Source organism: Leptinotarsa decemlineata, unplaced genomic scaffold, assembly GCF_025532065.1.
Source record: "Leptinotarsa decemlineata unplaced genomic scaffold, Ldec_3_MD MMD2_P_RNA_scaffold_2, whole genome shotgun sequence".
Taxonomy (NCBI): Eukaryota; Metazoa; Arthropoda; class Insecta; order Coleoptera; family Chrysomelidae; genus Leptinotarsa; species Leptinotarsa decemlineata.
In genome coordinates this window covers 16583142-16597107 of record NW_027412529.1, presented here as the reverse complement: position 1 = coordinate 16597107, position 13966 = coordinate 16583142, and the positions used below count along the sequence as shown (strand labels likewise).

At 36.6% G+C, this 13966-nt stretch overlaps 1 protein-coding gene and 1 long non-coding RNA gene across 2 annotated transcripts in view; one reads left to right on the top strand and one right to left on the bottom strand.

The window, feature by feature from the left end:
• LOC111511489 (juvenile hormone esterase) overlaps positions 1-822 on the bottom strand; it is a 55302-nt gene extending 54480 nt beyond the window's left edge. Inside the window, exon 1 of the mRNA XM_074184314.1 lies at positions 622-822. Coding sequence (XP_074040415.1) covers positions 622-759 — 138 coding nt within the window. The 5' untranslated portion in view covers positions 760-822. The remainder of the gene's footprint in view (positions 1-621) is intronic.
• Positions 823-6592: 5770 nt separating this feature from the next.
• Positions 6593-13105, top strand: LOC111511491 (uncharacterized). Its single transcript, XR_012467817.1, has 2 exons — positions 6593-7848; positions 12815-13105. It is a non-coding gene; the product is annotated as an uncharacterized lncRNA (long non-coding RNA).
• The last annotated feature ends 861 nt before the right edge of the window (positions 13106-13966 follow it).

The window sequence follows — 13966 nt, the reverse complement described above, 5'->3', positions numbered from 1 at the left end:
CACTAGAAATTGAGAAAATTCCCAGACATGAATCCCATTGAGCATATGTGGGATTTCGTTAAACGAGCAATCTCAAACAGAATTTATCCTCCTAGCACCCTCCTCGAACTCACACTCGCGGCTCAAGGAGAATGAAACAACGTCCCAATGGATACCATTAACGCTCTTATTGTTTCCATGCAGAGGCGAGTTAACACCTTACTTCAAATAGGGGAGGCTACACCGAATATTAATGAATTTTTGATTCCGCTGTAAAATGGTTTTCTTCTACATTTCAGATTCTGGTAATCATTTTATTATGCACTATTTTTCATTTGTATTTTTTTTGTTCAGTTAAAATCAAATTCAGCCAATTTGCATTGGCTACATAACCAAATTAAATGTACTTTTTGACTTATGATAGTAGTGTCTCATTTAGACAAACATAAAGGGGTCTAAGAATGTTGGAGATGTGTGTATATTAGAACTTTTTGCAATAAGAAAATCTGAAACTCAAAAACTGAAGTTTACTCGTACGAAGTCACGGGTAAGAGGTAATACAATTATAAAATTGAATATGACGTGCTTCCTTCAATATGCAATTGAAGGAAGCATGTCTATGCACTTGACCATGACACTTACCTTGAATCTGAGCTTGCCCACCGGGGCTTTTGCATACGGAATCCCGAAAAAAGAAAAGTACTGTTCACCATCCAAATTAGTACCGAAGCAACCTTCATCCTTTCCTTCGGAAATATTGACAATTGGCGATTCCGCCATTTTATCAGCAAATCGTTAATGTAACGCTACAGTTTCGAAACAACAATGATACGAATAACGTAAAATTCAAAACTATTCATCATTATTTTTGAGCCCGAGTAGGTATATATTTTAATGAGAGTTATTCAGGGAATGTATACTAGGCCGACAATGCGGTGTTTAAATATGTGGTGCACAAAGGACCCCACCCATTATTCGTAGAAAATGAGTATCAAAATCAAGTCGTAGAAAACAGCGCAAATCATTTTTCCAATTTTGTCACTCTGCCGAAGTAAATGTCCAACTCGGGTTTTCCAGTAGTCGCAACAAATTGCATAACACCGGTAATAGGGCCGGTCTGTCAGACCAAGAGTTGAACGATTCATTGATTTATTTTTTAAATCAAGAATCTTTCACGATTTGGTCATAATTTAGGAATCTAGGATCAGTTATAAACCTAATATTACAATATTAGTTGAAAATCCTTACTTTCAATCTGACTGTATGCAGGAAAATCAAAATGAGTATTATTTGAAACTTTGGAATTTGAACTTTTTGTCACAAAAAATCACAACATTTGGAATACAAAACATCAAATTTTCTTCATTATTGTTTCCTATACAGAACTAGTGAAGGCAGTAATATACTTTATTCACATTTTCGTTCATGATTTTCAAATAGCTACATTTTGCATACTTTTATTTTTCAAGCTTTCTCTAAACTCAATAGACGCATTCATTTTCCAAACAATCATCTCTATCCTAAATATTTTTTCCTATTCATGATAATAAATTTCAACATCATATTCATAGTAGATCAATTCTTAATTCCATTTCTTCGACCGTTACAACAACTATTTCGCTACTAGCTGAAAATCAGAGCCCAAACACAACGCATTTAGGATTCAACACCAGACAGCGTTGTTTCGACTCGCCATAAGTATCATCAGTGATAATTGAATAAACCACAAATGCATCCATCACGACACTCCCGGGATTGAATGCCCTGAGGTAAAATATTTCCCACATTGTTTCTGTATGCAGAAGTTAAAATCTCAGCCGTCTACCCCCTCATTTCCGAGTGGTCCTCAACCCGCAGCTTAGCTCTTTAGCTAGATTGAAATCTGACCTGTTATAATGGGAAGTCAGCCTCTAGTGATTTTACTACATTATCTGAGTATTTGTGAAACCTGACTCTGGTGTGTAGTATGCGCATGGTGATGGTCCTGTACCTATCTGGAGACGAGTGTTGTGTGTCGAGGACTAGTATGTGTTTTAGAACCAGAAAATTGTGAAAATATGTGTATACTCTCCCCGAATCTAAAGTCGTCTCTCTTCAGTGCGTCGTGAAGATCACTCAGCGCTGGGTTGCGGTGTGTCTGGATACGATCGAAGATGTTTTCGGCATGGTTTCTCATGGTTTCTACAAAGTTTATTATTTGTTACGACCGGTTTCGGTCAGACCATTTTCAAGTAACTAGCTACTTAAAAATGGTATAACCCAGTGAACCTTCAGATGGCCGAAAGTGAGAAAATTGGATTTGTTTCACGAGTACTTGACCTGTTAGACAAGGTAAACTTGATGAAGAATGATTCCATGAAGGCTCTTCGAGAGAATCTACAGAAGGTAGAAACAATAAACTTCATGTTAGAGAGAAGAGAAGATGGCTCTTCGTCAACGGCATCCCGCTCACCCACTTCCAGAAATGCTTTCCAGAGAGCTTTCTAGTTCACATGTTCCATTTTCTTATAAAAGTTTTATATAGTCTCCAAAAATTACGATCAAAGTGACATTCGATTCTTATTGCCACGTATAAAGTTCAAGGAGAAGTTCGAAAAGGCGCTGAAAAAAATTACAAAAGTTATAAATAAATTAATAAAAAAAAATGAGGTTAGGTTTTTTGAATATCATGAAAAATACTCAAAATTTTTGAATTTTAAAAAACGATCATCAAATTTGCAAAAAATAGTTATGACTCTCGGAGCTTTACCTCTATTATTTATAATTTTTACAGAGACCTGAAACCAGCAACAACAACAAAAATTTCTCCATTAATTATGCATTTGTTAATTAATAATTTTTCATAAACTGAAAGTTAACATGAAAACCCTGATAATCAACAAACTAAAACCCTAGAATTTGTTTAACTTCGTGAAGTTATTCCCAATAGGCTAATGAAAAGATTGCCGTGCAAAAATCATAAAATCTCGATTTTCCAGTTTTTTTTTAACAATTGAAAATTCAAAATTATAAAAAATAAATAATTTTTTTCCCAAATCTTGATTGTTTCGATATCTAACAAAAGCTACTCATTTTTTTTTCCTGTTATTTTTTGAAAATTGTTATAAATATATTACAAATATATTTTTTTTGAGTAAATTTAAATTTTTTTTCCGTAATATACTTATTGATGGAAGTTATGATTTCTAGAGAAAAAATCGTTCCTTAAAATAAATTATTTGTTGCTAAAGATGGGTTTATTTATCAACAATCGTTTTTTGCGATCGAATATTAAAATTAGGGAATCATTTCAATCTAAAAATCAGAGATACTATTGTTGTTCGAAATTAAAAAATAAATTGTTTATTTTTTATTCAAAAAACAATTTGTTATGAATGAATTAATTTTTTCCATAATTTTTTTTCACTACTTAATTATGTAATAAAAGTAGCCATATAAAGTAAAAACTGGAATTTGAAAGTGATTTTAAAATTTGCGAGCATAGAGAATCTAAGAAAGGTCACTGTAGTGACTCATTAAATTTTTGTTGTATAATTCTTTTCCTTTATCATGAATGCATGGCCTCAACACCTCAGTTGTACCCACATTCATTCACAATTTCGTTGATAATATCGGCGAATGTCCCAAAGTGAAGCTCGATGACAGATTCTTCAATTTATGAAAATAATATGCCACATACCATCTGAAATACACATGGAGTAGTTGCGAGTGAGACGTTGATGAGTAAACATCAAAGTTATAGAGCAGTGACAATTTTCAGCAATTAGGTACGCTATCGCCTAAAAAGTATTTTAGGCCGATAAACGATGGAAGAACTATTAAATAGAATTCACCACTTCCGTAGGAACTTTTCCAGAGACGCGGTTCTTGCGTTGATGGCGGCAATACTAGATCGGTATGACGTTTCCAGTATAGAGCTGGCAAAGTCGTACAAATATTTTGAAAAGATAATGGAACAAAACATACTAAACCGCAAACCCAAATATTACCAACTCTTCGAAGCTCTGCCAAGCTACGAAGAGGAAAGATACGATCCAGATTTCGACGACCTCCCTTAGGAAGAAGAAGAAACCCAAGGTGAAAACATGCCACAAAAACGAGCGGCCACACCTGAGCCCCGCGTTGAAAAAACAAAAATCCCAGCTACTGAAAAGGTACAAACTCAGCAGCCGAAGAAGAAAAAGACAAAAAGTGATCGAACAAATCCTGGAAATTCCGAAGACGTCACGACCGGTACGTCACAGGTACCGGATAAGCCGGAAGTGTCTAACCCGAAGACAATACAGGTAGCCCAAAAGGATAATCCCCCAACAAACATTGAAAACACACCCGAACAGATGGATTTGGATGTAGAACAAAAGGTCGAAGAAGCCCCGGTAACAAACCAGGGAGAAACAAAAACAAAAAATGAAAAACCTCCGCCAATAACCATACGAGCGAAGGACAAATGGAAAAATTTCAATACGATCACCGCCGCGCAGAATATCAACATATCTCGGGCGGTGAACACAAATGACGGGATAAAGGTTCACTTTAAATCCATAGAGGATTACAGGAAGGTAACAAAATCCCTCGACAAAGAAAAGATACCATACCACACATACTCGGTACAAGCCGAGAAACCGTCAGGAGTCGTTTTCCGGGGAGTCCCAGAAGCCCTGGAAATAGACGAAATCAAAAAAGAACTGCAAGGAAAAGGATTTGAAATCATTTCCATCGCTCGTATGAGTAAAGCAAACAAGAAGCCTATCTCCTTCGTACTAGACCTGGTCCCTAGAAACCAGGCTAACATATACGATATTAAAGAAATCCAAAAAGTCCGCATTACCGCAGAAACACAAAGGCCACGTAATAGAGCAGGACAATGCTACAGGTGCCAAAAGTTCGGACACACACAGCGGAACTGTAAAGCAGTCCCGGCCTGTGTAAAGTGCGCCGGACGGCACTTGACAAATGAGTGCAAAAGACCCAAAAACTCCCTGATGCGGTGCTTCAACTGCAAGGGAGAACATCCAGCTAGTTTTCACGGGTGCTCAGAACGCCCTGAAAATAAGAAAATGGCCTCAGATGGGCCTACAGACGAAAGACAGCCCCCAAACCCGAGGACAGTCGATCAAAATAGAGTCAGAAGCGGAATCTCATACGCGAGAGCCGTATCAACTAGAGAAAATTCCTGCAACTCTCCCGAGGGTCTCCCAACGGCCCTAGGTCAGCTGCAGGCAATTCTCACGAAGTTTCCGGTTCTACAAGCCATGCTCGCCGGAAATAAGTAAAAAAAGAACATGTCTTAACGACAAGAAAAAGGACAACAGAAGACGCTGCGACTTCTGACAATTTGCTACAAGCTACAAGACGGTGATAGAGACTTGTCCCTATCACCCTAACATAAGAAAAACATGAACTAGACTAAAGAACAATTAGCTGAAAGGGTAGGGGGCCTTCGGTTCGGATACCTGACTTAATAAAGACAATGCAGGTCATCTGAAATAAGCAATACAAACGACTAGAAATAACCAAGAAAACGTTCCAAACAAATCCTACTAAAAAGCGTATGGATACTATAATACAATTTCATTATATTTGTGATGTACAGTGTACATAGAGGAGACCAGGGTTGGTTGGGCACAGGGGTTGGTTGGTACATAAAATTTCGGAATCCGTTCGTTTAACACCAGCGTTGCTCGCATCTATCGGAAGGTGTTTGAATACGCGCCAGTTGAAGACAGTTATCGTTGATGTGTAGGCGTTTTTTTTTTCAGTTTTACTTGGTGCACATGGTTTTGTCACCCGTAAGTAAATATTTATGAGTTTGAAATATTTGTAATATCAGTTTTATTGCTTTTTCGATAACAACAGAGTATATGTATTAAGAAAATTTGCACTTATGTCAATACTCACCAAATATAAAACTTTGATTTATAATGTTTTAACATTCAGTTTTGACATTTCTAGCGCAATCTAGAAATTGTTCTTAGATGGTATAACTTTAGTCCTGTGGACATCTGGAATATGGACGAAACAGGAATTACTACAGTTCAGAGACCTGACCGAATTGTGGGTAGACGTGGTGTCAAACAAGTGGGAAGAGTTACTTCGGCAGAACGCGGTACGCTTGTAACTTTGGCGTGTGCTGTTTCTGCTGCTGGAAATACTGTTCCACCTTTCTTCATATTTCCTCGTGTTCATTTTAAGCCCCATTTTCTCAGAGATGCCCCGCCTGGAAGCGATGGAAGTGCCAATCTATCAGGCTGGATGAAAGAAGTTCATTTTATACAATATATCCAGTATTTTATTCAATACTCCAAGGCGTCTAAAGAAAACCCTCTCCTGCTTTTGATAGACAACCACGATTCGCATTTATCTCCCGAAGCACTAAACATCTGCAAAGATCACGGCGTAACAGTGTTATCCTTTCCACCCCACTGTAGCCATAAGCTCCAACCTCTGGATCGCAGTGTGTATGGACCGTTAAAGAAGTATGTCAATAGTGCTTGTGATTCTTCGATGACTAATCGTCCGGGTGCAACGATGACCATTTATGACATACCCAGTATTCCAGGTTTCCGGAATTTATCCATTTGATAGTGATATTTTTCCAGACAGTGAATTTATGGCTGCTCATGTTACAGATAGACTAGATCCTGAACAAGATTTGCAAGATATTGAGCAAAACGTGAATCCTGGTGAAGTATTGGGAGTTACAGCAAATCTACCTGAACTTGGTCAAATTACACCCATCGAAGAGGTTTTAAACCGTGTCGCCAACCCCTTGCTAGACCAAGAGACTATTCCCTACGAAGACGTGCAACAAGCTGGACCAAGCAGAATTGCAGAAAGTAAGACGCCCACGCCCCAGAATTCGCAGTTTATCCAGTCATCTAACAAGGTAGCAACATGTATTTTTACAGATCTCGAAAATTTGAAGCCGTTTCCAAAAGCCGCAGAAAGAAAAGTGCAACGGGGTCGCACAAAAAGAAAATCTGAAATCTTGACAGATACGCCTATTAAGGATGCTTTAGAAGAAGATAAATGAAAATAAAACGAGACCGATAAAAAACAGGTCTTTGGCAAAACACAAAAAAAAACACAAAAAAAAACAAGCAAATGCCAAGAATTCAAAAATTAAAGACGATTCAAGCAGTTATGAAGAAACCTTCTGCCTGTTTTGCGTTGAACCCTGGTCAAATAGTTTGCCTAACGATAAATGGATTCAGTGCACCCAATGCAAATTGTGTGCACATAAAAAATAAAAACAATAATCAGAATAGCATAGGTATATCCGATTTCGAAGAAGAAAAAAGACTAGTGTCGCTCACTACGCTCTGGAGAACGGCCAAAGAATAAATGAAAACTGTATGAAATTGTTAATATCGGTACGTGAACCTATATTTTCGGAAGCTTCGAAAGTCCGGAAATAGCAAAGTCCGGCATGAGAACTATGAACTGTGGCAAAGGTAGCATTCCATTCATGAATCATTCTTTTGAAATTTGCGGAAATAAAATTTTTCATTGGGGATAAATCTGATCATTCTAGGTTTCCAAAAAATTTCACAAAGGTATCGTCATTATTGCCTAGTTTTTGATTTTCTTAGCAAATCGTTCTTCGTAAGTTTATGAACTAAACTCTGGATGCGGCAATATAAAAACAGCATTGTTAATAATTCAGTAAGGAACATCTTTCATAACATCATGTAACAAATGTTCAATCTGTATGATCAGTATTCCTTTTGATTGAAATTTGACCCATTAGATAACCCTTCTTCTTTTTATGTAAATAAGAGACAGATTTCTTGATTCTGCATATTCGATATAACTGTAATCATGAAACTCTGCTTTGGTATCGTGTTGGCTGTTACAGTTTTGGTCTTGGTAAGATTCAAAATTATTTTCCAATGATGAAACAATTTTTATTTTTATTTTAAAATGCATCCTATTTTTCCATTATGGGTTTTTGCAATTTATTATTGAAACCAGGGACATCCGCAGTGAATTATATCAAAGTTAAGAATATATATCTAAAATATATTTTTCGCGAGAGCTCGTATTTCGATTTCGTGAGCCTATATATGTATTTTTGATATTTTAGATTTTCTCAGTTTTTAGTGCAACTCGTTTCCTATCAACAAAAGTTTTCAAGTCGATATCGATGGAAACTAGTAATAGAGAAAAACTCATATTACATTATTCATAGACGAACATAATTGTTTCTAAGGCATTTTGAATATTTCCTACCTTGTGAATGCAAAATTAAATGTCTCCAATATATTTATTCTCTGAACTGTAGCAATAATCGAAAAACTGTATTGAAGTGTTCACTTCCTTAACATGAAACAAACATTTTTCACAAAAATTTTCAATATTTTCAGTTTCCAGTTCTTACTCGACTTGCGTATATTCAATATCATTTTCTCAAATTAATTCAACTTGTATCAACATGTTCTCTGGGATAATAAGTAATTTTTTTGTTCTTGATGTTTCCCGTACTAGGAAAAATATCATAAAAGAGTAATGAATTTTTTTCCTAACACTTTATGATGTGCAAATTTTTTTTTCATTTTCAAATATCTCCGCCCGTCTTACATATATTCGATCGAAAAGTATAAAGGTTTTCGAAAAAGTACCGAAAAATTAAATTTTCTACCTTTAGATTCTCTTTAAAATCTATTTATCTGAAGTCCATTATGGAGTCCCCCACCATACTTTTGTGGACGACAGATACACAGATGAACAGACAGACTGACAGACAGATGACATAATTTCCCAAAAAAAAAATTGAATTTTGTTTGAAGGTGGTTGACAATGTTTCGTGGTGTATTTCATCAGTTCGGACTTCCAATGTCTAATATAATATAAATTGATTTGAAAACCCTAAAAAAAATAAAAATCAAAAAGATTAACCGAAAATAACAATTTTATTAAACAAAAAACTGAAATTACAAAGAACTAACATACAGCAACCACCAAACAAATAAAAAAATTGAAATATTAATAAAAGCTGAAAAATAAAAAATTAAAATTGGAAAATATCATCAACAAAAAATGAGAAATAAAAATTGAAAGATTTCAAACCAAGTTATGTCACGACGTCTCGATTGTTAGTATCCACAATCGTCTTCGGGTGATAACTGGACTTATTCCTCCGAGATCTGACCATTTATAGGTCATTCGAGTGCTTTCACCTATCCCCTCTTCACTCTTTCCGCTTCATTGGTTTTAGCGGAAGATGACCATTTGGCGGGAATTGGTCGTTTTTCGCTTGATTAGAGGTTTCCATATGTTACGTATCTCTACGCTAGCTTGACTAAATGCGTTGTTGGACAACATATACGCGGCTTCTTTGAATTTTCTTCTAAACCAGTGTTTCTCTTTGTGGATGATTTCAGCTTGAGCCCACTTGATGTGATGTTGATGAATCCAAACATGCTCTGCTATTCAGGATTTGCTGGATTCTGCTCGCGGTGTGTGTTTCTTGTGCTCAGCAATGCGAACTTTCAACGGCCTCTTAGTTTCACCGATGTATGATTCTCCGCACTCGCAGGGTAACCGGTAAATGCAATTCTTGGAATCGCAGTCCGCGTTTGGTGGCCTGGTTTCCGTGAGGCTGCTACGGATAGTGTTCCCAGATCTGAAACAAGTCCTGATGTTATACTTGGACCCAATCCTTCTTATCCTTTCCGATAATCCTCTGATGTAGGGAAGTACTGGTTGTGGCTACTTCTCTTCCTTGTGGAGTTCTTGCTGTCTTCTAGCCAAGGCCTGTTCTACCATCAATCTGAAGTAACCATTCCGTCGAAGGTCATTTTTGATCATGCCTAATTCCTTCTCGAGACCTTCCTTTGTATTACAGAGCCCAAAAGCACGGTCTAGTAGAGTCTTGATGATTCCTCTCTTAGTCGATTGATGGTGGTTTTTTAACTTTTTTTTTTCAGCTTTTATTAATATTTCAATTTTTTTCATTTGTTTGGTTGTTGCTTGTATGTTATTTCTTTGTAGTTTCAATATTTTGTTTAATAAAACTGTTATTTTCGGTTAATCTTTTTGTTTTTTATTGTTTTCAGGGTTTTCAAATCAATTTATATTATATTAGACGATGGAAGTCCGAACTGATGAAATAAAAATAGAATTTACTCACTGCGGGATGAAACGTTCGCTTTTCGTCTCCTGTATACGGATAAAATTCCCTCGTTCTCTCACAGTTAGATAACACTATCGCGCATGCTCATAACTTACTTTTCCTCTGGGTAACCTAGCGACGAATTGTTTATCAAACTGTCTATGACAACAAATACGTGACGACAGTTAAATATATAATCTGCCATTGAAAAACGCTAAATCAACGAGAGGATCGAATTTTTCATCCCGCACCGCAGTGAGAAAATCGTAAACGCACCACGGGTGGAAAGTACGGCATCCTCGCCCGCGATTTTGTCAAAACAATGTTTGCTGCCGATTATGCCGTACTTTTCTCCCTAGGTGCGTAATAGACTAATTCTAAACTCTTCATTCATAGCAAGCGGAAGTCTGTCTCGTCAAATAAAAAAATTGAGGTATGTTCTGCAGATAGTACCTCAACACATTTTCGTGAAGAGTTTCATTTAGAACGTCATTTTTCCTCCCTTTGACAGTTTCCCACAATGTTTGTATAGAGATATTGACTAAAAAAATTCGAACTAATATTTGAATCCTTCTCGAGACGTTCATTAATTTTTTTTTCAAAAAATCACATATTTCACTTGACATCAAACGGGAAAATATTGAATGAATAACACAGGCCAACGATAAAAACACTTTTTTTACCTAAAACACCTTATCATTCTGTTGTTTAGGGTGCTAAATAAAAATATGACACTTATTAAGCCGTATCACCTACCATTTTTTCATATTTGCACAACAATATATTGAATTTTTCGGTTTATTACAGAATTTAACAGCTTTTATGTACTACAAATAAAATTATAAAGTAATTTGTGCTGGATATAGAAGAGTTGGCAGCACTGCTGAAACACATTTACTGTAAATTGATGGATGTAGCCGTTACATTTACTGTCCAGAAAAAGTGGAATTATATTGTTTTGTTCACAGCTGATGTTTTGTTTACTGTCAACCTAATCTTACTTTCTGGTTTCCAGTACATGTGCTCATTAAAATGTCTAATCGCGGTTTTAAGAACTCTGCTGACAGTTTTTGTTATATTTGTGGTGAGTTTGTTATTAAAAAACATCAAAAAAACATTAGAGACTTTGTAAAAAAGGTTCATTTCTCATATTTTGGAATTTAACTTGGTTATCAGGATAAATTTTGGACCCCGCATTAGGTATGTTATGTTTGTGTTGAAGATCTTAGAAAATGGTTAAAAAAGGAGAAAAAAGCCTTCAAGTACGCTGTTCCTATAGTATGGAGGGAACCTAGAAACCACACTGATGATTGCTACTTTTGTAGTATTAATATTACTGGCCATAATTCGAAAAACAAGAAGGTAATAAGCTACCCTAACCTAATTTCCGCCATCCGACCAGTAGGGCATGATGTAGATTTGCCTGTTCCAGAATCTTCAGATAATTTGAATTATGTTCAAACTGAAATGATTTCTGATGTACTATCAGATATAGATGAGCAAGATGATGAAAAGTTCTAATGTGATACAGCAAATATGGAGCCTAAACTGTTTACACAGATTGAGTTTAATGACTTAGGGATCTTGGGCTGAGAAAAGAACTAGCATATCTAATATATAAAAATGGATGTTTGTTGGTTGGTTGTTTGGTAAGTGATAAACTTCTACATCGCTCAACCGATCGTGATGAAACTTGACATGTATAAGTAATGTTTCATAGAGAAGGTTTTTAGGCTATAATTTTTTCTGTAACTCACCACTAGATGGCGATGTAAAACATTTTTTGAAAGCACTGTTCTATAACGTTGCGCACGCCTGAGTTCGTTGATTCTGATTCTGTCAAAACATTGGAACAGCAGCGATACAGCAACATAGTACTAGTATGTGTATAGGAAGAGAGAGCAGCAGTTTTCAAATTTTTTGAACAAGAAGGTGATTTAGTGTACTGCTCAGAGATTTCAGGTCTGATCAAAGAGTTTGGTGTTGAATACAAAAAAGAAGACTGAAGGCTGTTCATTGATTTTTCCAAAACTAGTTTAAAAGCTGTTTCATTACACAATAGTAACACTTATGCATCTATACCTGTTGGTCATTATGTACATATGACAGAGACCTATGAAAACCTAGAAATAGTGTTGAATAAAATTGGCTATTTGGCTCATGGTTGGATGATATGTTGTGACTTAAAAGTAACATGCATGCTTCTTGGTCAGCAAGGCAGTTTTACCAAATTTCTATGTTTTTTGTGTGAATAGGACAGTAGAGCAAGGGATCAACATTGGTGCAGAAAGAACAGGCCTGTGAGGGAGTCTTTAAAACCCGGCGAGAAGAACATTCTCCGCAAAAACCTTGTAGATCCTAGAAACATTCTCTTACCACCTCAACATATAAAGTTAGGCCTCATGAAACAGTTTGAAACAGTCCATTGCCTGAAGATGGACCTTGTTTCAAGTATCTCTGACAGAAATTTCCAAACCTTTCAGGGGCTAAACTTGAAGAAGGCGTCTTTGTAGGACCCGACATTCGAAACGACGTAAATGACCGTACATGAGAAAGAAGCATAGGTATCATTTGAGCAAGTTGTTACAAAATTCTTAGGAAATGCAAAATAAACAGAATATTGTACCATTGTAGCTAACATGTTGAAGAATTTTAAGAAACTAGGATATTTGATGAGCCTGAAAGTCCACTTTTTGAACAGTCATCTTGATTATTTTCCAGAAAATTCAGGAGATGTTAGTGACGAGCAGGTGAGCATATTCACCAAGATATTAAATTGATGGAAAAACGTTACCAGGGCCGCTGGAACATCAACATGATGGGAGACTACTGATGGTCACTTCACCGTGAAGTTCAACAAGCGACTCATCGCAGGAAAAGCTACACAAGAAACTTCAAAGAAAAAAGAGAAAGGAATAAACCAATTCCATCTGACAAGTGAAAACTACATGACAACACTGTATCATTATTTCAAGTAACCAACTGTAAATAAAAACCATGATAGTGATTTAACATAGTGTTTCATTAAAAAAGTCAATTTCTCAAAAACTATGGGTGATACAAAAAAACTAAGACCAGATTTGAATTCAGCACACAAAAATCTATAATAATCAGCTATTAAAGTAAACAAAGTTTTCTGTGGTCCTTTGTAATGAATATAATCAACCAACAATGAAGAAATACAAGTGTCGGCGGAGGTTAAATATCTGGGAGTAATCCTAGATTCCAAACTGATCTGGAACCAACACTTGGACAGGATAAAGAGGAAAGCGGAGGTAGCACTGATGCTCACCAGATGCACCTATGGAAAAACATGGGGGCTAAAACCAGACATGGTATATTGGCTATACACGATGGTAAACCCATGATAACATACGCATGTCTGGTCTGGTGGCCAAAGATGAAGCAGGCGACCGCCATCTCTCAAACTAGACAAGGTGCAAAGACTTGCATGTTTGGGAATGATGTGAGCAATGAGAACCACCCCAACAGCTGCATGGGAGACACTCCTGAATCTACCTCCTTCACACTTTGTGATAATGGGGGAGGCCAGGATGGGCCAATTCAGATTGGAAAACTCACCGAACTACAAAAGATCGAACCGAACTGAAATTTCGGAACAAGTGGGGGAGCTCATATTGAATATGTGCACGGACCACATGACATCGAAGTACACCTTAAACACAAACTTCACGACCAAAATCATAAGCCGTGAAGAGTGGAAGACCATTAGTCATCCCGAAAACATGTTTGGATCGAAGACCAAACATGGAACGGGAGCTGGAATATACCGAGCGGATAGAAATCTAAACTACAGCTATCCGCTAGGACTATGCACATCCGTCTTTCAGGCGGAAGTGTATGCTATCTTGC